Source organism: Brassica oleracea, chromosome C7 (assembly GCF_000695525.1).
Source record: "Brassica oleracea var. oleracea cultivar TO1000 chromosome C7, BOL, whole genome shotgun sequence".
NCBI lineage: Eukaryota > Viridiplantae > Streptophyta > Magnoliopsida > Brassicales > Brassicaceae > Brassica > Brassica oleracea.
Window position 1 is genome coordinate 39,250,272 of NC_027754.1, and position 24,150 is coordinate 39,274,421.

Below are 24,150 nucleotides of genomic sequence, written 5' to 3' on the forward strand. Positions count from 1 at the left end.
TTGTGAAAAAAGAAAGAATTAAAAAGACAAAAAAGCTCCGTCGCCGGGACTCGAACCCGGGTCTCTCGGGTGAGAGCCGAGTATCCTAACCAGCTAGACTACGACGGATTGTTGATTGTACTCTACTTAAATTCGTACTATACTAATACATCGCTAAATCCATTTCGTCAAGGAGCTCTTCTATCCGTTTCTGCGAGCAGGAGCAGCTTTTTGTTTTGTCGATGCTTCTGGGAGAGAAAGGGAAAGTGGTTTTCTGATTTGTTTTAATCGGCGGTACGGTCTATACTTCTCCTCCACTGGTACTGTTTATCAATTTGATTTTGTCTCTGTTAGAATGCATAGTAGTAACTGCGAAGTTGGTTTAGCTACGAACTGTTTTAGGTTTCTTTTATTTTGCTTTAATTGGTTTCATCATATGATTATATTAAACTAAGGGATTTGGCAGAGATGATGAATGCGTCCGGGTTAACTCTAGCTCCCCCGAAATTTCAGTTCCGATGGCGTTCACATCGTTTTGGCTCTCAAGCTTCATCTGTTCGTCGAGATGCTGCAGCTTGTCCTCTTCTTCAAAGGTAGTAGTGTCTTTTGCCCTTTGTGTTCAATTAAGCATATGACAGACGATTTGTAAATGGTGTGGTTGTTGTTGCAAATAGGGCTTGTTTAGCAATTTCTACACAAAGAAGCAATGCTTTGGTCGTCCGTGCCATGAGTGCTTCCTTTGGTGATATGTCAGACGATTCATCTGGTAAACTACACAACTCTGACCTATGCATGTTTCTGGGTTAAGCTATCTAGTAATAGCACAGACTGATTAGGACAATGCTGGTCCTGAAATTTTGGTGGTTGTAGACAGATTTAGTGAAGGTTTTAATATAAATTTGGGGGTCTGTCTATGTCTATAGTCTATGTAATTTTCTTCAATTTTTTTGGGGATTATAAGCCAATGTTTCACTTGGCTATGCTCAAGACCGGCCCTGATTACGGATAACCTCTGGGTTATACTTTTAAATGCTGCTTCTTCATTCCTTTGTGGTGAGATAGTTAAGGTGCTCCTGTGTTGAACTTGTTGTCAGTAAACTAAGTAAACAATACATAATAAATCTTAGTCATAACGATTACTCAAAGCGTGGTGACTAAATGTTCACTGGTGATTTCCATATGCTCAGCTGTTTTCCCTCGGATCAATGTCAAAGACCCATACAAACGTCTTGGTATAAGCCGGATGGCCTCAGAGGATGAGATTCAAGGCGCGAGGAACTTTCTTATCCAGCAGTACGCTGGTCACAAGCCTAGTGTTGATGCGATCGAATCAGCTCATGACAAGATTATCATGCAGAAGTTCCATGAGAGGAAGAACCCGAAGATCGACATAAACAAGAAGGTCCGCCAAGTGAGACAGTCCAAATTTGTGAGCTTTGTTTTCGACAGATTCCAAACTCCTCCCAATGCTTTCCTTGTCAAGACGGCAGTCACGTTTGCAGTTCTCGGCGCTCTTACGGTTCTGTTCCCGACAGAAGAAGGACCCACTCTGCAGGTTTTGTTATCTTTGATAGCTACGTTTTACTTCATCCACCAAAGGCTCAAGAAGAAGCTCTGGTCTTTCCTTTACGGGTAATCAGCAGAGCTGATCATAATCTTTGGTACCTTCTTGATATGAATTTTGCAACTGATCAGGTTAATGATATTGTGAAACAGGACTGGTTCTTTTATCTTCTCGTGGCTGATTGGGACTTTCTTGATGGTGTCTGTGATCCCGCCCTTCATCAAAGGACCAAGAGGTTTCGAAGTCATGTCTTCGCTCTTAAGCTACCTTTTGCTTTGGGTGGCTTCGAGCTACCTTAGGTAGCATTCTAGCTCTTCTCTTTATCCCTTTTTAAGTCGCAATAGTATTATTATCTCGGGTATGTATGTGAAGAACACACAAAATGAGAAACTGAATCATCTTCATGTGGCCCTCATGTGGCATACAGAAAAAGATTTTTTTTTGGTTCTTGAAGAGTTGTTTATTTCCATGAAACCTCACTCTCTTTCACGGTTTAATATCTAAAGTCGTGTCTTCTGTTGCCGGCTACTTTCTACATGTCTTATCTTACATACAAAGAAAAAATAGCGTAGATGTGGGCTGGGTCGGACGCCGCAGCCGAAATTTTGAAGACATAAACATTTTAAATAAAATTTTAATTTTTTTTTTAATATAGTCTGGGAACAAAGCGATTTAGAGCATCATTATCCCCTAAAACCCCATAAGGGTTTCTTAATTATTTTTTTTTTGTTTTTGGTCTGATTAAAAAAAAATGAACCAATTGCGGACCGCCACGTGGCGATGGAGCCCGCAAACAGTTGCATTAATTATATGATGTTTTAGGATATAATTAATGCATTTGCTTTTAAAACAAAAATATAGATTAAAAAGTAAAATTATGAGTGGTGAAACTTTATTGATAAAATAAAAAGTAATGATTAAAAGATGATATTTATTGTTTCTTAATATGTGTGAAAAATCCTAAACATCATACTACTTCCGTTCCCGAAAGTAAGATGTTTTAGATTTTTTTCTTGTTCCACAAAGATAGAGTTTCTATATTGTTAAGGTACTTTTTTATACTTTTGAGGAACATTAATTGAAAATATTTGAATTGATTAAATTTCATTGGTGGAAAGTTATTGGAAAGTGTATAATAAAGTAAAAAATAAATTAAATTATAAACATTTATTAAATTTTTAATAAGTGTGCATACTCTAGAACATCTTACTTCCAGGAAGAGAGAGAGTATATTTGTATCCAGAAGGAGTATAAACAATCTCGTTTAAAAAAAACGATATCGATTTTTGTCAAAAAAAAAAAGAAAAATTAAACTAAAATATGTAAACAAATATAATCTGGTCAGATAATTGATAATTCTTTTCAGTTATGATGAATTTTTAAGAGAGAAAAAAAAGAAAAGATAAAATTTGTATCTTAACATTTCAAAAAGCTTAAAATGGTTATAGATTATGAAATTATATTATGTAGTAATAAAAGAACATGTTAAAAGAAAAAAATACGCATTGAGTTATTTTGGTATTTAAAACACCTCTTGAAATTTAAAATTTACTGCCACAAAATTACAGGAAATATAGAAAATAATAATCTTGAAACAAACGAATGCAAAAATATAATGGAAAAATATCATGGGATAAGGACCAAATAATTATTTAATAAGAAAAAAAGGAGAAAAACAATGCATACATTATTTACTCCATCCTTTATGTGTTAAATGAGTACGTGGGATACATTGAAAACTATGTAGACATTAGTCATCCACTCCCATCCTTCGTTTTTTCACTTCCAAACCCTTTTTACTATTTTGGTTTTTTTTTTCTGGTTCGTTTTTTTCATTTTGTATATGTTCGTTTTCTCGTTGATCATATTACAAAATTTTTATATTATTACTTTTATTGACATTTTTTCTTTAACTTAATTCAGAGATAGCTTTTTGTTTTCCTGTGCAACCAATTCATGAATTGATTTAGATTTACTATGATATCTTTTACAACGACTTTTACATGGTTTTATAAATTAAAATATTTCCGACTAACAGTATTTGATTTTCACCTAGTATCTTTAACACAATCGATTTTTTTCTTTGTTTGCGAGATATTCTTTTATACTAACAGTATTTTTGAATAATTATCCTAAATAAATTGTAACAAATTTATGCATTTGACTTATTTCAATTATCACAATTTTATTCTTAGTTCATAAAATATTTGCATATTTTGTGGGAATATTATTAAGAATAACTTCTGCTTTCATTTTGAAAAAAAATTGTGCTTTAAAAAAAATAAAAAAAATTCAAAAGATATCTCACTGCTTTTTCACTAATTGCCTCTACTTTTCAGTCTAAAGGGCGTCTATCATTAAAGGTAATTTAGATGTTTTAATCTTTCCGTTTTTCTTTATAATACTGCAACGTTTCCTTTTAGCTTAATTTTCATTACTAATTAATTTTGACCAAATAATTCATCCAGGATATTCAATATTTAATACGTATTAATGGAAAGATTTGGAAATATATAACAAATTACGTTAAGTTGTTGTTGATACCATATAATCTATAATAAATACTTAGCAATAATAATTTGGTATTCAATTTAGTTTCCAAATGCATTAAACTTTAGCACCGAAAATTATGCTGCAAACTAAACAATAATATTTTGGTATTCAATTTAGTTTCCAAATTATAAATGAAATTTATTATTTCCAGATTTTCTTAAAGGTAAGCAAATCCAGCTTTATAATGCGAAGAAGCAGAGAAGATGTATTCTCCAATGTACTCTGATTGCAGATGAGGATATCCAATGTATTCTCCAGACTAAAATCCAAAGAACCAGAGAAGATGATCTGCGATGGGGTTTCTCAAGGAATGGGATTTATAATGCGAAGAGTGGTTACGAGCTTTTAGAAACCTTGTCTGATATGCACTCCGGACAATCAAGCTCACTACACCCACTGGAGAAACAGCTATGGCTTGATCTTCTGAAAACCAAAACCTCTCCCAAGCTTAGACACTTTTTTATGGCGTATCCTATCGGGTGCTCTTGCAGTTAAAAAACAGCTTGCATCGCGAGGGATACCAGTTGATCCATGCTGTCCTATGTGCAGTCAAGGACCAGAAACAATTTGCCATATATTGTTTCAGTGCCCTGTCGCCAAAGAGGTCTGGGAGCGTTCAAATAGTCCCTGCTGGATGTCCATACCAAAATAGAAAGAATAAGGTAATAACACGCTGACAAAATTAAAAGAATCACAAAGTTATTACTCTTTTTCTGACATAATTTCGGCATAATTTGCTAGTCTTGCGTGAATGTGGTTCTGAATATTCTTTCACCTGAGCACGCTACTGAATCTATCAAACTAGTGGACGAGCCTAATCAACTTCCTCAGAGCGTCAAAACGAAAGCAAACAAGATTAAGGTAAAGTTCCTTTAAAAAAAAAAAAAACAAGATTGATTATAGAAAAGGAGTGTTGTTTTATGTATATATATGTATTGCTGCTTAATCCAGGTGAAGAAAATGGCAATCTATAAAGTCAGCGAAGCTATAAAGGAGATCCGGGAGCTCACATCTGCAGACTCAACTGCTGCATCGAGGATATAACTAGAAGTAGAGGTACCAAATCTTTGATTTCTTGAACATTGAGAACTACACCATTCTAGCTATTGAGTTATAGTTTCAAGGACTAGCAGAATGTAAAGATATATATATTGAAATAAACAAAGAATAACAAAAGAGAAGCAATGGGGGGAATTAATTTGTCATTCAGAATGTTGTTAGGTGATGAATAATAAAGAAGCATTGATATATTACAAAAGTTTACTCGTTTAGATTCATTTCTTTTTCAAAGAACAAACTTACCTTGTGCGCATCTTCATGCATTATCGGTAGGACTATGTCTGGGGACTGAAGCGTCAAGACTTTAGGATCCTGAAACTAATGTCCTAACATGGCTCGAAACACAGCTCCTAAGACTCTAGGCATAACAATGTTGATGTAATTCACATGCTTTTTTTTTTGCTTCTTCACATTTCAATCTCCCTCTCTTGGCGATGATATCGACTATGATCTTGGCGTCTCCTTCGAGCCATAGATCAGTCGGTCCATTTTCTAGAACAAGCTTGGGCTCTCTTTTGAGGGCTGAGAATTCTGCCACGGCGCTTGTGGCTTTCCCTATGGATTATGAGCATCCGAGAAGGGACTTGGCTTTGTGGTTCCTGAAAATCCCTCGGAGGCTGGCCTGTCCTGTCTTCTCGACCCATCTAAGTTTAGCTTTATTCATCCAATTTCCGGTTTCTTCCGGACAACTTCAGTAGCTTGTTTATGGTAGTTTCTGATTAACAATATGGTAGTTCGAGTTTGAAGCAAAGGAATTTAGCCATCTTTGAGAAAACATTGTGTGTTTAAGTTGATAACTTTTCCCACAAGATATTTTAAGCAATTTTTTTAGTTCTTCTCTAATCTTCATGAGTGTCTCGCATACGATGAAATCATCATCATCCGTGTCTGCAATGAAGAATACACAAATATAGGTTTTGTTTGAAAAAATGATCCTTGCAAGGAAAGCAAAGAATGTTCCTAGATTGAGTTCAAAGGGAAAGGGGAATGAAAATCTGCAAAAACAAAATAAAAATAAAGTCAAGAGATTGATTGATTAGGATTGTTTTACAAATACATGAATGAATGTTTTTTTTCTTAAAGTTATTATTCATTGGAGATTTAAGGAGAAGATGTTTATGAACAAAACCTTGAGAAACCTGAAACAGTAATGACTACTTATGAGTTATACCTAAATTTACTGGGTGTCTCTCCTAAATTTCAGGAGGATGTCTCTCTTTCTGGTTCAGAAACTTGCAAACAAAGAATGAATGTGAACATACCTACATTTTTTTGATAACCGTGACTGTAGATCCAATATGATAATCCGAATGTATGTTCAGAAAACACCTGAACGGCTAAACGGTAGCTCAAGTGCAAAAGGTTACTGACTGATAGAAAAACCTTTCCCAAACCAAATCTAATTACAGAAATATTCTTAAGAAGAATCCTAAGATGAAGAAGATGAAGTTACAACAATATTTTTTATGGTTAATCTTTCTTCTAAGACTTTCTTGTACTTATAGTGTTTCACCGAGTCAGTATTCTTCTGTTACTTGTCTTCACTTGATTGGTCTTTTCATCTTCTTTGTAACTGAACAACAAATTATGTAACTATCTTCTCATTTCTCAACAGCTCTTTACTCTCTTTTCCTGTAACATTTTCCCGGAAACTTTCTACTTGGATGTAGTATGATTCATTTTGGTTTTGTTTATATTTAGGAAGAGACTCATAGCAGATCAAACCAGTAAGAAAAATATCCAATATTTTAATGATCAGATTCCATTCTTCTTACAAATAGAGCCATAGCCATTCCTTCAGATAAAACCAGTGCCGGCTCAACATGGAGGGCAAAGAGTGCACTCGCCCGGGGCCACCCCAAAAGCCAATCAATTCAATAACAAAAGGGGCCCATCTTTTTCTGTTTTTCTTTTTGAATAGGATCTTATAATCTTAGTTTAATTAACTATCAGGTGTAAAAATTATTTTTGCCCCAGGGCCTAATACAAAAAACACGACATAACGAAATAAGATGCGAGTTCTTTTCAAAAAAAAAATAAAATAAATAAGATGCGAGTTATTTCAGAAGAAACAGATCGAACAAGTACGTTTTCGTTTTTTTATCCCAAGAAAAGAGGTGTGAATAAAGTATATGATAGCGTAGATGTCTTATCTTACATACAAAGAAAAAATAGCATAGATGTGGGCTGGGTCGGACGCCGCAGCCGAAATTTTGAAGACATAAACATTTTAAATAAAATTTTAATTATTTTTTGAATATAGTCTGGGAACAAAGCAATTTATATACAAGTTTTAAAAATTTTGAGGGCGGCTTTGTTGACCGATGGTCCTGGATGTGAGCTTTTATCACAGCCTGGCAGCCCAAAAAGTAAGTATTAGTTGGCGGAGTAGCGGTTGTTGCTAACCACGAGTTTTCTATCTTAGAGATATCGAGTTTCCCATTAATAGTTTAGGTTGGTTCCATAAATTAGTCTGATTTGCAGTATTTGACTCCATAAACAAAAAAAACTGTCAGTAAAAAAAGTGGAAAAAAAGTGGAAAATAAAGCTCATCAAGCTAGGTGCCAAGTCCAAAGTTCACGTAGAGGAGCATTGCCTTTTTTGAGTAAAGTGTTTTATGATTAACAAAAGTGTGTATGCTTTATGCGACCAAATCATGAAGCATTGACTTCGTTGACATTTGTAATTATGAAGGCTGCATGGCTTATTGTTCGTAGCCTCATCATCATGTGCATGGCCCTCTTTATTTATTTTCGTGTTCGAATTTTATGTAGGGAAATTTGATCATATAACCAAAAAAAAAAAAAAAATTTCACCAACTAACTATATCATCTCCTCTCTCCTCCTTTCTCTTCCTATCTCTCTCTAACCTCTCATTACAAATCTAATATTTCTTTCCAATATGGTCATTCATCAAATTAGCCCATTTTATGTATATCTTCTCAATAAACACATTTTCGATAACTTATTTTGTGCTTTCGTTCAAACAAAAAGAAACATATTTTGTTTTTTTTGGTCGACCTCACAATTAAATGTGTTTATTCAACAGATATAAATTCATTTGTAGTGTCCCTTCCATATTATTGAATCATGAAAAAGTTTTTTTTTTTGATTCAGCATAATTAAATAACCCCTATTTCATTCGTTTTCTTAATAGATAAAATAGACTAGACTCTGTTAAGCTTGTAATTTCAATTCATAATAGTTGGTAATATGAAAATTAATATATGTCCCTGCGCATGTTATTGGAAAAAGTAATTAATATTTCTGGCACATTCGCTAGAAATTCTATGTTTTTTACACATTTCAAACCAAATTCTACTCTAACGTCAACAACATATTACTTGTAATGTATCCTACTTGAACCATTTTATACTGTATATTATGTTACGTTTAATAGGTTCCATGTCCATATCAGTTTCAATGCCAGATTCATAACAAAATCATGTAGACGTTTTCACAACTGTATTCAACTATTCATATATCTTTTAATTTGATGCTAGTTTTGGATTACATATAAACGTTCCATTTGGCGATGTATAGCAAAAATGTGCTAAAACACTTTTACATATTTATTTGTTTATCAGCTAATGCATCTTATATCATGATGTAGTACAGTAGTAGACTGGTTCAACGTTGATGGCTGAACGTTTCATTTTGGACGATGATTACATTTAATTATGTACTTGAAAGTGTAAAAGTAAGAAAAACAAACGCACATGCCTTCATGTGCGCTGCTTTTATATTATTTTATTTATATTATATTAATTTAAAGTGAATTATAAGTTGCCAATGATGTAAACATATATGCTGGTACTAGAAATCATTACTTGCAAAATCATATAATTTCTTCTGTGGTTGTGATGTATTACCACTAAGATCAAAATAATGTGTGTTCATTCAAAATAGGTGATTAGGTTAATGATGTGATTTATCAACTTAAAAGTGATTATAGTCTTACTATTAGCTCTAAATTAATTCCTATATTATCTTCCTCGTCTGTCCAGATAAAAAATGTGGATAATAGTTTATTTTTCTGAAAGTATCTTGGATAATCAAACTGAGCCACACTGTTTTGGCAGATATTGTTTTTTTTTTTTTTGACAGACATAGATTTGGCAAATCTCCTTTTACTGGATCAAATATTTATAAAAACTTCTTAAATTATTTAATTAATCATTTATATAAAATAATACAAAATGCGGTTAATGACGAAATAAATAATAATCATTAGCTGCGCGCGCTAATATAATTAGTCAATTTCAATTCTAATAACACACACACACACACATTGAAGAGGAAGAAAACAAAAAGCCATTAACAGCTGCGCCATTCCGATTCCTTTTTTTCTTCTTAATTACCTGATTTATCGCGAAAATAGGTTCGACGGAGAATCTCTCCGGTGGTTTCTTCCGATCGGATTATGCCATTTCCTGCTGCGTCGGAACACCGTACTCGTCCGAATCGTTCACCGTGCCATTGTTTTTCATCTCGTTTCTCTAGATCTCTGTTCCTCATTCACGGATTCAGAGAAATCAGGAGCCTCCTCAGGTTCGAGTTCCGTTGACTGTTCTTAGTTTCTTAATTGACGAGCGTGTGATAAGTACAGTAGAACTACGCGTGATGGTTTTTTTTTTTTTTTTTTTGTGGTGGTTTTGGTTATTGAATTTTTCGACATTCATTGATTTGATGAGACTGTGAAATGAATTTTAGGCTCTTCCTCGCCGAGGTTTATGCTGCGGCGGCGCATGTCACATTTTTGTTTGTTTTTAATACGACTTTCTTGGATAAATTTTTGTTTTGTTTGGTGTTGCTAGGAAGCAGGTGTAAGTAGTAAAAGCTCCGGGATGGAGACAATGTTCTTTTGCCCAAGATATGGAATAAGACAAAGTTCATTACTTGAGTCATGATGATGTACAATGATTATTATTTATCTGCCTCTTTATGTCTGTCAGCTTTATGTATAGACATGACATTGCTGATGTTTTTCCTTCCTGGTTTCTTTTGGGGTAGGATGAGGGATGGGAGGTGAAGGATTTGAAGATGGCTGCAGGAGAGGATCAGATGCAAGGATCTTCCGGGAGGGAAGAGAAGATTTTTGTTTCTGTTCGTTTGAGGCCATTGAATGTGAAAGAAAGGGTAAAGAACGAAGAGGCGGATTGGGAGTGTATCAACGATGAAACCGTCATTTACAGGAGCCATCTTTCCCTTTCCGAGCGTTCCATGTACCCCACTGCCTACACATTTGGTAAGACTTGCTTGCTTTTTGCAGCTTCTTGATCAAACGTAATCCTTACCCAGCTTTAATATGCCTCTAGACAGAGTGTTTGGCCCTGAGTGTTGTACCAAGGAGGTGTACGATCAAGGGGCCAAAGAAGTGGCTCTCTCTGTTGTTAGTGGGGTTCATGGTAAGGCATGTCTAGTACTGCTTTCTAGTCTTTTATCCACTGTGGCTCATGTTTGCTACTAATGTCACCTGGTTTCCAGCTAGTGTCTTCGCATATGGACAAACAAGCAGTGGAAAGACTTACACTATGAGTGGGATTACTGACTACGCCCTGGCCGATATATATGATTACATTGCGAAGGTGAAGTTAAATTTATGATAGATTTCATAGTGTCTCCTTACCATATTATTTATATATTCACTAACTGTCGCTCTTCTGAAAATTTATGTGTATTTCTGCAGCATAAGGAAAGAGAATTCGTTCTGAAATTATCAGCTATGGAGATCTATAACGAGTCTATAAGAGACCTCTTGAGTACAGACATTAGTAGTCCACTCAGACTTCTAGATGATCCTGAGGTAAAATTTGACACTGGCTGATCATACTCTGACAACTTTATGGAAATGGTTATGCATAATCTACTTAGCTGGTTATTTGCTTTTTGACAGAAAGGGACAGTTGTTGAGAAACTCACAGAGGAAACTCTGCGGGGCTGGAATCATTTTAAGGAGCTTTTATCAATCTGTATAGGTATTGCTTTCCAAACGTAAATCGAAATTAATACTTTTGATGTTTAGCATCAGTTTGACTTGTATCATCTAATCACTCCAGATCAAAGACACATTGGAGAGACAGCTTTAAACGAAGTTAGTTCACGCTCTCATCAGATTCTGAGATTGGTAATGCACTTTACTGATTTACACTATATATTCTTCAGGCTGCTTTTTGGAGCTTATTTCTGACTGATATATTTCACAGACGGTCGAAAGCACAGCACGTGAATATATAGCGAATGATAAATTTAGCACACTCACAGCAACAGTGGTATATACGTTGAATCCATCATGTATTGTTCTCGAAAAAGAGGAAGTAAATTCATAGATTGAGTAATTATCCTGCAGAACTTCATTGATCTTGCTGGAAGCGAGCGTGCATCTCAATCATTATCAGCTGGCACAAGGTTGAAAGAAGGTGGTCATATAAACCGAAGTTTACTAACACTAGGAACTGTCATTCGAAAGCTAAGGTTAGCCTGTGTGTAGCACCTTTAAGATGTGTACATTGTATTTGAGTGGCTTCCTTTTACATTACTAAATCATATGGCTAGCTTAATGCAGTAAAGGAAAAACTGGGCACATTCCATTCAGAGACTCAAAGCTGACGCGCATACTTCAGTCTTCGTTGGGAGGAAACGCCAGAACTGCCATAATCTGCACCATGAGTCCTGCGAGAATCCACGTTGAGCAATCAAGAAACACGTTGTTATTCGCAAGCTGTGCAAAGGAGGTGACGACAAATGCGCAAGTGAACATCGTCATGTCTGATAAAGTTTTAGTTAAACATTTACAGAGGGAGTTGGCTAAACTGGAGAGTGAGTTGAGAAGCCCTCGTCAAGCTCTTGTTGTGTCTGACACAACTGCATTGCTGATGGAGAAGGACCTCCAAATTCAAAAGGTAATGCGATTTACTTCAATCAATCTATCAAGATATATAAGCTCACTTCCCTAACCATCCCTTTGTATAACCGGTAGCTGAATTCATACTGGTGATTTGTCTTAATATGTAAATCCATTCACTCTAAGAACTTTATGGTTTTTCATTACTTACAGCTAAATAAAGAGGTGTTCCAATTAGCACAACAGTTAGAAGGGGCTCATTCTCGGATTGATGATCTCCAACAAATTATTGGTGAATCACCAATAAAAGAGATATTATCAACAGACTCGGAACATGCAAATGTACGTGAGTTTTACTAAAAAAACAAGAATGAACTCTTCATCTGTTTGATTTATTTACAAATCCCTTTTTGGTTTTTCTAACAGTTGGTTCTTGGACATCAATACCCCAAGCTGCGGGTGCGCAGTTCATGGGAATCTCTATATATAACACCAGAAAGCCCAGTATCAGCTCAGCGATCCAGTATGATTTCCCCACAATCAACCGACCACGGTTCTGACGAGAATGTCTTCCAGCTTACCGACTTTAGGATTGATTTTGATGCAACTATCCCAGGCCAACAACACCTTTCATATGTGACTCCTGGGAAATTCACAAAAGTTCGACTTAATATTCGTGGAGCAGAAAGTACAAACAACAAGGGGAAACCTGTAGATCAGGAGGAGAGGTTGCATGAAGTGGACGAACCAAGTGAGGTGGGTTCTGAAGATACTTGCACGGAACTTCGATGCATAGAAACAGAGAGCCCAGGTATCATCATGTCACCAGAGCCAAACATGCTTCAAGACCGGTCTATGGCTGTGAATGCGCTACCAGTATGTGTACCAGATTCAAAGAACTTAAGACCACCACCAGAAATTGTAGAAGAAGAAGAAGAGTGTGTAAAGGAAGTCACTGCTGTCTTTATCGAACCAAAGGAAAAAAGCGAACCCATCAAATCTTCTAACCTCAGAAGAGACCCTACACTTCCAGATTCTGTCACTCTGTCTCCCGAAAAACCTTATAGTTTGCATCTTGAGAAACAAAGACTAGGAGGCGTTAGGCATACTCGAAGCCGAAGCTGCGGAACAAGCTTTGTATCCGGTTCTTCCTCTTCTTTGTATGAGCATGAGAGAGACGCCAACACTCCACCAAACTGGTATCAGAAAGAAAGAGCTGAGAGCAACCTGAAACCGTCCAACATCAAGAGGCCGCCATTACCAACGCATTCTAGCCGGATGAGCATGCCAGCAAACTGGTTTGAGAAAGACTTCAACCGCAACCAAAGAACGGCAGCTGCTTTAGATGGTGTTAATAAGAGAAAGTCATCAATGAATAGCTCACAGGTGTCTTCCTCTAGCACTCCTGTGTCTAGGCTTCAGACAAGTGGTAGAGCTTCCAACAGCCAGGAGGAAGGTGAAGAGAGTGGTCCCCAGAGGGACAAGCGAATCATTCATTTATCGGTTAGTTATGCTTAGCTTGGTCTTTCTTTTCGCTTACCTATACAGTATAGGCTATACTTGACAATGTTGTATTTATCTTGAGGGCTACCTCTATGGCAGATGGAGGAAATAGAACAGAAGTTCTTGGCTCTGAGATCAACAAAGAGCTTCAAGGACGCTGCGGTGGACCCCATACAAGACTATTTAACCACGCCACTGAACTGGCCGTTGGAGTTCAAGAGACTGGAGATGGAGATTATAGAGCTATGGCATGCTTGCAACGTTTCCATGGCACACAGAAGTTACTTCTTCCTTCTCTTCAGAGGGGATGAGAAAGATTGCTTGTACATGGAAGTAGAACTCCGTAGGCTTAAGTACATTAGAGAAACCTTTACCAACAATAGCAAAGCTATTGAAAACGGACGCACTCTTACATCAATGTCCAGGTATATATATATATATTCATCAAAAAACATCTTACCTTTCTCTGGCGTTTTATGTCAAGAATGTATTCTCTCTTCTTTTCTTTTAACTGTTTGGGCTGTGAAACAAAACAGCCTAAGGGCGTTGAACAGGGAGAGGTACAAGCTGAGTCAGCTGATGCAGAAGAAACTGACAAGAGAAGAGAGAGAGAACCTGTTCTTGCGATGGGGTATTGGGCTGAACACAAAGCACAGACGGCTCCAGCTGGCCCATCGTGTCTGGTCAGAGAGCAAAGACATAGATCATGTCCGAGAGAGCGCCTCTGTTGTGGGGAAGCTAATGGGGTTCGTTGACATGGATTTGGCGTCCAGGGAGATGTTTGGCCTCAACTTCTCCCTTAAACCACGTCCCAAGAAATCTAGCCTGTGGAAACGGAGCGTTTTGTCCCTCTCCATATTGTAATCAAAGAGAACAAAAAAAAAAGACTGAAATTTCAACTGATTCAGTGCTGAGTACTGAATTGATAGTGGTGAGAAGTACATTTACAAGTGTAAGTTTTTGATTTTTGGGAGTGAGACTGAGAGTTAGAATAGATCTCAAATGTGTAATTTCAAAAGGCCACTTCGCCAAAAATGTGTTGATGTTTATCATGCCACTGAACAATCTTTGTACTATCATGTAGACAGGAGTTGCAGAAACAAGACACTGAGTCATAGACAAGAAGATGTTTCTCAAGTTAAATAAAAGGACAAGACACTAGAAACAAAGACAACAGTAAAACAAGTATAAAAAGACATGCAACTCTATTATAGAAGTAAATTCAAGTACAATCAAGGTTGCTGCTGAGCATCCATGTAACCAGCATCAACAAGCACTTTCTCCCTCTTAGCAAGCTCAAGATCTTCATCAACCATCATCTTCACCAGCTTCTCAAACCCCACTTTGGGTTTCCACCCCAACACTTCCTTCGCCTTGCTAGCATCTCCTTTCAAGTTATCCACTTCAGACGGCCTAAAGTACCTCTTATCAATCTCCACGTGATCCTTCCAGTTCAGCCCCAAGTACCCAAACGAAACCTCGAGAAACTCCTCCACCGTATGCGACTCCTCCGTCGCCACGACGTAATCATCCGCCTCCTCCTGCTGCAGCATCAGCCACATCGCCTCCACGTAGTCCCCAGCGAACCCCCAGTCCCGAGAAGCTTGTAGGTTCCCGAGGAAGAGCTTCCTCTGCAAACCGACCTTGATCCTCCCCAACGCTCTCGTTATCTTCCTCGTCACGAAGTTCTCACCGCGACGTGGCGACTCGTGGTTGAACAAGATCCCGTTGCACGCGAAGAGACCGTACGCCTCACGGTAGTTAACAGTGTACCAATGCGCAGCGACTTTGGACGCTGCGTAGGGGGACCTGGGGTGAAACGGCGTCGTTTCCGACTGCGGAGGCGGAGTCGCTCCGAACATCTCGGAGGATCCGGCCTGGTAGTACTTGACGGTGCGGCCGGTGTCGGCGGTGTGAGATCTGACGGCTTCGAGGAGGCGGAGGGCGCCGGTGGCGACGACGTCGGCCGTGTAGTCGGGGATCTCGAAGGAGACGGCGACGTGGGACTGAGCGGCGAGGTTGTAGACCTCGTCGGGCTTGATCACGTCGAGCCAGCGGCGGAGCGAGGATGCGTCGGTGAGATCGGCGTAGTGGAGCTTCATCAGAGCCTTGTCGGCGTTGTGAGGGTCGATGTAGATGTGGTTGATCCGCTGGGTGTTGAAGTTGGACGATCGGCGGATCAGGCCGTGGACTTCGTAGCCTTTCTCGAGGAGGAACTCCGTCAGGTACGATCCGTCTTGGCCGGTGATTCCGGTGACCAGTGCTATCTTCCTCGGCATTTCCACATCGGATCTGGATCCGTTGTTTTCTGACGCCATTGATGGTTTTGGATCTGGATTTCGCGGTGGCCCTTTAAATAGGATAGTGAAGGAGGTCAAAGCATGAAGACGGAGAGGGTATTTTGGTCAGTTTAAGCGTTATTACGGTCAAATCATCGTCGTGGGGTATTTTGGTTTCATTGCCGTCTGATGCGGTTTGTTTCCATAGTAACGCCTCACACGTTAATGGTTTACTCATTTTCTGGTCAAACCTCGTGAATAGTCTTCTACGTCCAAATCAAGAAATTTCAAATCATTTGCATTTTTTTGGGGTTAGATTGTACAGGCAGGCCTCGGACGGATCGGATATCCGTATTTTCGAAAGTATTTGTGATTTGTTTTGTATGTCACGAATATCTAATTTCTCGATTTGTTTTGCTTCGGAAAAATAAGATATTTGAAAAACGGATATCCGGAAAATAAATAGATATTTACGAGTACTTACGGATATCTCATATGTTTTGATTAATACAAATAATCTTAAAATTTTGATACAAATTTGTTTTGTAAAATATGTTTTTGCATGATATATATATATGATAAAATTAAAAGAAGTAGTGAATCTACATATTTTGTAAATTTTTTGAACTTAGTTAACAATTATAATAACACAAAACTTAAGAACAAAATTATAATTGTCATAAATGTGTTCTCTTCCTTTTAGGTAATACTTTTATATAAGTAACTATGAGTTTTCCTGCGCCATGCGCAGAAATAGTAAATTTTTAACATAACATTATTTATTTCAAAAGAAAATTTTGATTTATATTTCAACATTATTAATTTATATTTTAACTTCAATAGTTATAAAAAATCATAAACGTATTTTTGTAATCTTATTTCTTTTGATTTGGTATAACTATTTAAATTTGATTTTTATTTAAATTTTAATAAAGATAAAATTAGATTTTCTAAAAATATTTTTAATTATATTATTGTGTTTAATGATTATTTATTTTAAATATATATATATATATATATTCCCATCTAATTTTAAATATATACATATATATATACACACACATATATATATATATATATATATTTATTTACATATAAATATAAATTCTAATAAATTTGAGACATTGTTTTTTTTAGTTAAACTGAAAAATATTTATGTTAATTTAAATGATGAAGATGAACGGATAAATTTAAATAATATTTAAATATTTAACTATCAATTTTTTTTTGGATTAGTGTTACTTTATTAGTTTATTTTTATTAATATGAGATACATATATACATATATATTATTATTTTAATTGTGATATATGAATTATTAATATATTTAATAGTTTACCATAAATAAATATTTATATGAAAAATTGACATTAATGATGATATATGAGTTATTTTTATTACCATATTTAAAATCACTGCAAAAAAATTAAATTTTTATAAAGAAATTTTACATTTCACAATTAATATGATGCAATGTCACTATTTTTTAAAACCATGTCATCTATTTTAAGTGTCATGTCATTTTTTTTTCAGCGAGAATGATTGTAGTGACGACATGTGTATAAATCACTTCGCAAATATAGTCTAGGAAATAATGTGAATATAATTTATCAAATCGTATGTTAGAATAATAATTATATAATTTTATACATTAAAAAGTTTAAAAATAATCAAGATATACAAGTATTTATATATTGTTGGATCGGATCGGATATCCGCTTCCCAAAATTTTAATATTTGTGATTTGCTTCGATTTTAACGGATATTGATGTTTACTATTTGCTTTGCTTCGGAAGTTTACGGATATCCAGAATTTTCGGATCGAATCGAAACGAACAACGAATCAGATCAAATTTAACGGATAAAATGCCCAGCCCTATGTATACATATTGTATGAATCCAACAACGAAGAACTTTTTTTTTTTTTGAAAAATCAGTAGTATAACGCAACAACAAGACTCTTGGATGTGGCATAAAATCTTAAAATACGAGTTTTGGCGAAAACTTTTCACAAGAAGATTGGTAATGGTAAATCTACATCATTTTATATATATAAATCAATTAGGTAGATGTTACTTGGGAGGAAAGCCAACAAGAATAAAGCAGTCCAAAACACTGGCATTATCTCTAACCATTATCATTAAGATGTACTTGTGTACTGGCATGTCTCCACGCACAAGCAGACAGACTCGCTAAAATCGCAAGATATATGTCAAGAAAATCGAATCTATTATAATTAACTTTTATATCTCAACCAACAGTGTTAATTTTATAATACTTTATAAGATATAGAAATCTTATATCATTGTGATTGATATCACTAACGGCTTGATTCATCTAATCAAGTCTCCTATATATTCCTTCCATCTTTGTACCTAATAATCTCTTTGTATAAATATAGACCATTGGTCTTATGAATAATACATCTTCCATATTCAATATATATATCAATGAAAATCTAAATAATTGGTCTGCCAAAATAAAATAGTATATAAATCATAAATGTATCCCCTAAGGGTAAACCCAATACAAAAAGCATAAGCTTTAAACACCAACAAAAATTAAAATAAACGAAAAACGGCAAACTCTTAAGGTTTAATAATAAAATCAGCAAAAAATCCAAAGAAAACAGAGAAGCTTGTGCCACAATTAAGTCTAAACTGCCTTGGCGGCTGCAACGGCAGCAGCACCTCTGCGACGACCCGTTCTTCTCGCAGCAATTTGACCAACCTTCGCACCAGCTGATTTATAACGATTGACCGTACTAGCATGACCAATGTGCTGGTGGTTTCCTCCTCCGTGAGGATGCTCGACTGGGTTCATAGTCACACCACGAACTATAGGCCAGCAGTTTCTCTTCATCCGGTACTTGTGATATGCCCTACCTGCCTTGAGAAGTGGCTTCTCTGTTCTGCCTCCACCAGCAACTTGCCCAATCATCGCTCTGCATCCACTTTGCACAATCTTCTTCGCCCCAGAAGGAAGTTTAACCCTTTAAATGACAAATGACAAATAGTATTAGTTATTAATAACTATATGAAACAGAAACTCTTTCAAGAATTAATTCACATCATTAGTTCGTTTAGCGCGTCACACAAGTTACATTATAAGATAATGTTCCAACAGTATAATTAGGGTTTAGAGACAAGACAAGTATGATATTACCTAGTGGTGTCGTTGTCAGGATTGTGAGAAATCACGATGGCGTAATCACCGGAAGCTCTAGCCATGGCTCCACGGTCACCGACATGAAGCTCAACGTTGCAGACAACAGCTCCCTCGGGAATCGATCTAAGGGGAAGCACGTTACCTACAACGAGAGTCGCCTTCTTACCACAGTAGAGGAGCTGTCCGGTGTACATACCTTCTGCAGCAACAAACAGCTCCTTCTGCTTCTTGTAGCGGAAAGGATGACGGAAATCGACGCGAGCTAACGGAGCACCACGTCCTGGATCGTGGATGATCTCAGTCACAACACCCTTGAGGTACCCATTTCTCTCACTGTAATCGAGGCTACGGAACTTAGCCGGACCCTTGCGGTGGTGAGTGTGTGACTTGAAGACGGAACCAGCGGCACCCTTACGTTGAGCCCTAATCACACGACCCATCTCGACGAAGCTGCCTCTCTTCTTCTTGTTGCCCTCTGTGCAAGCTATTGAGGTATTGGAAGCAACTATGTGTATTTATAGTAGCGTCCCTCCTAGAAACCCTAGCCGAAACCCTAGTTATTAATGGACTTTCATAATGGGCCTTGTGTAGCGTAGTTTTAGTTGCAAACCCAGTTAAGTGTTTTTGGATAGCAACCTAGTTAAAGTTAAAGTCGGTGTTTTTAAAACCGGGTTTGTTTAACCGGATTCGGATTCGGCGGTGTTATGTAGCCGGATTGGATCTTAATAATTGGTTCGACCATTAATCGGTTACGTAGCCGAATTAGATCTCAGAGTTATTAAATTGATAAAAACCGTTAAACAATCAAAAATCTGTAAACCATCCATATAAATATAAAACTAGTTTATATTTATAATGTTTATGTTTTAAATTCATTTATATTTTAATTATATATCATATTTAATAACATTACTTCTAAATTTATACACTAAAAATATATTAAACCATATTATTGAACCAAGTTTGACCTGGTCGAACCATATTGAACCGTGATCCAAAAATTATCCGGTTTAGTTTCCGGTCCGGTTTTAAAAATACTAATTAAAGTGCTAAATTACTAAAATTGTTAAAAATAATTATACTCTATTTTGAATTAATATTAATTTTATCAAAATTTATAAAATGTAAATTACTTATATTTATATTTTCAAATGCATTTTGGCATCTTTTTATTTTTTTCAAGAAGTTTGATAAAATAAATGTAGTACTAGGCAGACCCAACAAAAAAATCTGGTTGTCAAAATAAGTTCTTTCGATTATCTTATAAGAAGTTCTGCGTTCTGGTTGTCAATGATAAGTTTTGAGACGTTCGTTGAAACAGGCAAACAGCCCATAACAAATCCAGACGATACCTTTTAAGCAACTTTCCTCAAGAGTAGAACGCAGGGCCTTTCTTCCAGAAAGTTCTAATGAATTCGACAAATGAAATGGAAGAAATGCTAAAGTTTCTTCGACCTGATCTTGAAGATGATTTCAACTGAGGGTGGTATGATCACTAGAATAACAAACACATGAACCATGTGATGTGATTATTATTCATATTTCGGATGCTAAACTCCCTTAAAACATTTGACATGATCCAGTTTGTCTATGTAGTAACTTACATGCATATCGACAAGAAAACTGTTACAAATTTAAGTTGAATGAATCCCCAAAATAAGAACTAGTATTATTTTTTGGGGTTATTATTTCAGAATATGTAAGGCATATAAAACGCAGACAAGGATTGCTTAAAGTGGTTAACTAGACCGATTTTCTTGCGAAGAGCCAAGCAGCCAATGGCTTCATCTTCTTTGTCTGCTTCTTCACCATAACTTGGTTCTTCTTCTTCTCCTCTTTGCTCTCAATGACTTTCGTTAACAATGGTGGATTCGCAAACTTCACCGAACGCCTCCTCTCCAAACGATCCTCATCATACACCTCATTTCCATCAAACCGGTTCATCTTGATCTCGGTTATTGTATCCGGTTCAATAACCGTGGATTGCTCTATAAATTTCAGGTCATCTTCAACTTGTGGGTGTTCAGGGAATTTTCTGAGCGAGTGGCTTAACCTTTCCTTAGTCGTTTCAAGCTCTTGTGTCAGAGTTTCGAGTAGCTGAGACAAAACCTTGTTCTCTTCTTCTGCTTTCTTTAGATTCTCCTTTACTTCATCAAGCTCAGCTTCTATGTTTTTGCTTCTAAATCCGTTATCTCCATTGTTTCTCTAACCAAACGGTCGAAAATCATTGCAACAATGTTACTAATTGGTTTATAAGCAAATAGATGTTATATGCAAAACATGTATGCATTTCATTCTTATTACCTCTAGAGACTTGTTGATGTAATTATCTCCGAGAAGAATTCTCTCACCGAAGAGAGTGACAGCCTCTTTAACAGACCGGAAAGGAGCTCCAGTGTCGATCTCGGCGCGAACCATTGCAAGAATGCAGCTAATTAAGGGTTGTTTTGTTGCTTTAGTTGTATGAGTTTGTGGTCCATGTGACCATGTCATATACAGCTTTTTATAAAGAAAGAAACATTACTCTCTCAAAAAAGATTGCAACCGTTGGTTGTTGTTGCTAAAACGGATGGTGACTAGGTTAGTATAATTGACCACGTTATGATTAGAGTATGAAATGGTTCACTCATATTATAGTCATTTCATTTTCAATAATGGGTCGAAATCCCACTAAATGACAAATATGATTGGTAATGTTAACTTTTATTATGGTGCATTTTAAAAAAATATTAGTAACAGAATGTAGATGAGAATGTCTTTACGTTTACTTCACACAAAATATAACTTTGGGTAAATACCACAGGTAGAGAGGTTCGCTGGAACGTCCTTCCGTTTTCATGTGTTCTGTTAGTTTTGCTACTACCAAATAATCAAATCCTCATTGTGACAACGACCTTTCTCCTTATACATCTCTTTAATGGGCCTTTACTGGGCCCGGAAATTACAAATGACTTTTTCAACCTGTGTTCCACCCAGTGCGCCGCAACAATTAAAAAAAAAGGGAAATTAGGTTGTAAATAGATATTGCGTCTTTTGTATAATAATGCCATTATATCCTTTTATACAACCGGTGAAACCTTCACAAAGAAAACAAAATTTAATTAATAATTTGTAACTGTAAAAAGTAAAACGTGGTCTTTCATTACTCACACATTTTTTTTGAATTGAATTTCTTCTCACCAAAAGAACAATCAATTGTTCTAAAGAAAAAACAGCGATGAAGTCATAGACGGTGAGCACACACAACCAGGCCCGGCCCTGAATTGCTGTGAAATATAATAGACCGCAAGAAAAAAGATATTATTGGCTTTACTAGATAACAGTAAATAAAACTTTTATAAAAATTGACGATAATTTACATATTTTAAAATTGGCTGGAAGCATATGCTTGTATGGCTTGTAGTCAGGGCCGCTACTGCACACAACAACTCTTTCATTTCTTTTCTTTTTTTTCTTAAATCAATTGATTCTCACAATCATGCTTTTGTTTTCATACTCTGTTTTTGTTTTACAGATCCAATGGTGAAGAACATACAACGATGAAAGCATAGACGGTGAACACACACAACAACTCTTTCATTTTTTTTATAGATTGTATTTTTGTTAATATGTTCCTGCTTAGGGTTTAGAATTACTAAGTAAATGTTTGGGTATAGTAAACCATATTATATACATTCTATTTGGGCTTATACTTCCTTGATTAGGGTTTAGCTTAATCTATTTATTTAGGTTTAGGGTTTAGTAATTAGGATTTAGAGTTTAGAGTTTAGTATTTAGTAGTTGGTAGTTGGGGTTTGGGTCAGCATTAACTTCTTACATGCAATCATAAACATTTCATAATTTCATCAGTTTGTATTATTCTATTTATTGATTAGTGATTAGTTGATTGGGTTTAATGATTAGTTGATTGAGTTTAGTTTATGTACGATTGGGATTGACATTGAAGCAAACATTATCACCTTCCATGAAGGCATAGCCATATCAACATTTGAAAAATATGGTATTTTGTTCCATTCTATTTGGGTTTAGGGTTTATACTTGGGTTTAGGGTTTAATGATTAAGATTTAGGGTTTAGTATTTGGAGTGTAGGGTTGAGGTTTGAGTTTAGTGACCCTATCATTATCGTTCTATTTGACGATTAATAAAGAATGTTCTATTTTGTTCACCAATATGTACTATACTATGTATTTTATTTCATTCTATTTGGGTTTTAGGGTCTATATTCGGGTTTAGGGTTTAATGATTAGGATTTAGGGTTTAGTATTTGAAAGATAGAAGTTGAGGTTTGGGTTTAGTGATAGCAGTTTAGGGTTTAGTATTCAAAAGTTAGGTCTGTAATTAGGATTTAGAAGTTGTGTGTTGGTTTAGAGCCCTATACTGTTTAAAAGTTATGTGTGGATTTAGTTTAATATTATACTATTTTCATATTTTGATAATTGAGTTTAGGGTTGATAATTAAAGTTTATATTTGGGTTTAATATTTTAAAATTTGGTTTGGGTTTAGTATTTAAAACTTGTGTACTAGGTTAATATGGAATGCATTCTTTATTGAGAAGTCTTATATTTTATCTATTAATTTTACTGTCATTCAGTCACCTAATTATAGTTTATATTTGGATTAAGATTTATGATTCAGTATTTAGGAGTTAGGATAGTGTTTAGTATTTAAGGATTATGGATGTGGTTTTAGTCCTTCTATACTACTTCGTGTGATATGGAATATAACATTCAGTGCATACATATTTGGTCAATAAATATACAACGTGGATGTCTCTTTTTTCTCCATTCCTGACCATATATTATTTGCTATAATACTAACTATATTTTTCTTTCTCTACGTCATCTCACTTTCTTCCCTTTCACCTGCTGCTTGTACGAGAAATCGTTAAAACCGGATTAAAAGAGATACAATTGTTAGTTGTCTAATTATGTCAACATCACTAACCTGCACTTAATTATCTTCCCATACTAGTTCGCAAATTCACCCATTAAAAATTCCGATCATCTATTTTCTCAACTTTTAGGAAGATAGGCGTCTTGTCTTCTCTCCTCAACGTAATTATGTCATGCAAATTGATGATGATCGGGATTTTTGGTAACGTAAGACCTTACCGGAAAATTCTCCACGGACCGATCTAAGACTCGCTTTTCTGTTCACCTCAGTCTAATGACAAACGTCTCACAGTTTTTTTCTGGGATT

General features: G+C 35.9%; 5 protein-coding genes and 1 non-coding gene across 11 annotated transcripts; 2 read left to right on the forward strand and 4 right to left on the reverse strand.

The window, feature by feature from the left end:
- Nucleotides 1-35: 35 nt before the first annotated feature.
- On the reverse strand, nt 36-108 carry TRNAE-CUC. Its single transcript has one exon. It is a non-coding gene; the product is annotated as a tRNA-Glu (tRNA).
- A 6-nt stretch (nt 109-114) lies between these two features.
- LOC106303579 (protein CHAPERONE-LIKE PROTEIN OF POR1, chloroplastic-like) lies at nt 115-2,063 on the forward strand. 4 transcript variants are annotated; one of them, XM_013739854.1, is made up of 5 exons: nt 115-273; nt 435-572; nt 654-745; nt 1,167-1,611; nt 1,696-2,063. In XM_013739854.1, the coding sequence occupies exons 2-5, from the start codon at nt 448-450 to the stop codon at nt 1,844-1,846; spliced, it is 813 nt and encodes a 270-aa protein (XP_013595308.1). In that variant the 5' UTR covers nt 115-273; nt 435-447; the 3' UTR covers nt 1,847-2,063. The 4 variants fall into 4 exon arrangements, with proteins under 4 accessions (XP_013595308.1, XP_013595306.1, XP_013595309.1 ...); XM_013739852.1 differs by having other exon boundaries at nt 166-273; nt 446-572; XM_013739855.1 differs by having other exon boundaries at nt 187-299.
- A 7,336-nt stretch (nt 2,064-9,399) lies between these two features.
- On the forward strand, nt 9,400-14,387 carry LOC106305919 (kinesin-like protein NACK1). 3 transcript variants are annotated; one of them, XM_013742347.1, is made up of 15 exons: nt 9,400-9,706; nt 9,973-10,069; nt 10,169-10,403; nt 10,474-10,563; nt 10,643-10,743; nt 10,845-10,961; nt 11,052-11,133; nt 11,215-11,282; nt 11,362-11,427; nt 11,505-11,629; nt 11,721-12,057; nt 12,213-12,341; nt 12,426-13,502; nt 13,602-13,927; nt 14,039-14,387. In XM_013742347.1, exons 3-15 carry the CDS (start codon nt 10,199-10,201, stop codon nt 14,364-14,366), a joined length of 3,051 nt encoding a protein of 1,016 aa, XP_013597801.1. In that variant the 5' UTR covers nt 9,400-9,706; nt 9,973-10,069; nt 10,169-10,198; the 3' UTR covers nt 14,367-14,387. The 3 variants fall into 3 exon arrangements, with proteins under 3 accessions (XP_013597801.1, XP_013597802.1, XP_013597803.1); XM_013742348.1 differs by lacking the exon at nt 9,973-10,069; XM_013742349.1 differs by lacking the exons at nt 9,400-9,706; nt 9,973-10,069 and having other exon boundaries at nt 10,311-10,403; nt 10,478-10,563.
- Nucleotides 14,388-14,640: 253 nt separating this feature from the next.
- LOC106305920 (GDP-mannose 4,6 dehydratase 2) lies at nt 14,641-15,885 on the reverse strand. Its single transcript, XM_013742350.1, has one exon. The coding sequence runs from the start codon at nt 15,818-15,820 to the stop codon at nt 14,735-14,737; it is 1,086 nt and encodes a 361-aa protein (XP_013597804.1). The 5' UTR covers nt 15,821-15,885; the 3' UTR covers nt 14,641-14,734.
- Nucleotides 15,886-18,259: 2,374 nt separating this feature from the next.
- LOC106304682 (60S ribosomal protein L8-2) lies at nt 18,260-19,429 on the reverse strand. The gene is made up of 2 exons (XM_013741079.1): nt 18,947-19,429; nt 18,260-18,773 (listed from the first exon to the last, which is right to left on the reverse strand). Exons 1-2 carry the CDS (start codon nt 19,387-19,389, stop codon nt 18,437-18,439), a joined length of 780 nt encoding a protein of 259 aa, XP_013596533.1. The 5' UTR covers nt 19,390-19,429; the 3' UTR covers nt 18,260-18,436.
- A 1,056-nt stretch (nt 19,430-20,485) lies between these two features.
- Nucleotides 20,486-21,432, reverse strand: LOC106304919 (WEB family protein At3g51220-like). The gene is made up of 2 exons (XM_013741307.1): nt 21,254-21,432; nt 20,486-21,154 (listed from the first exon to the last, which is right to left on the reverse strand). Exons 1-2 carry the CDS (start codon nt 21,365-21,367, stop codon nt 20,693-20,695), a joined length of 576 nt encoding a protein of 191 aa, XP_013596761.1. The 5' UTR covers nt 21,368-21,432; the 3' UTR covers nt 20,486-20,692.
- Between the last annotated feature and the right edge of the window lie 2,718 nt (nt 21,433-24,150).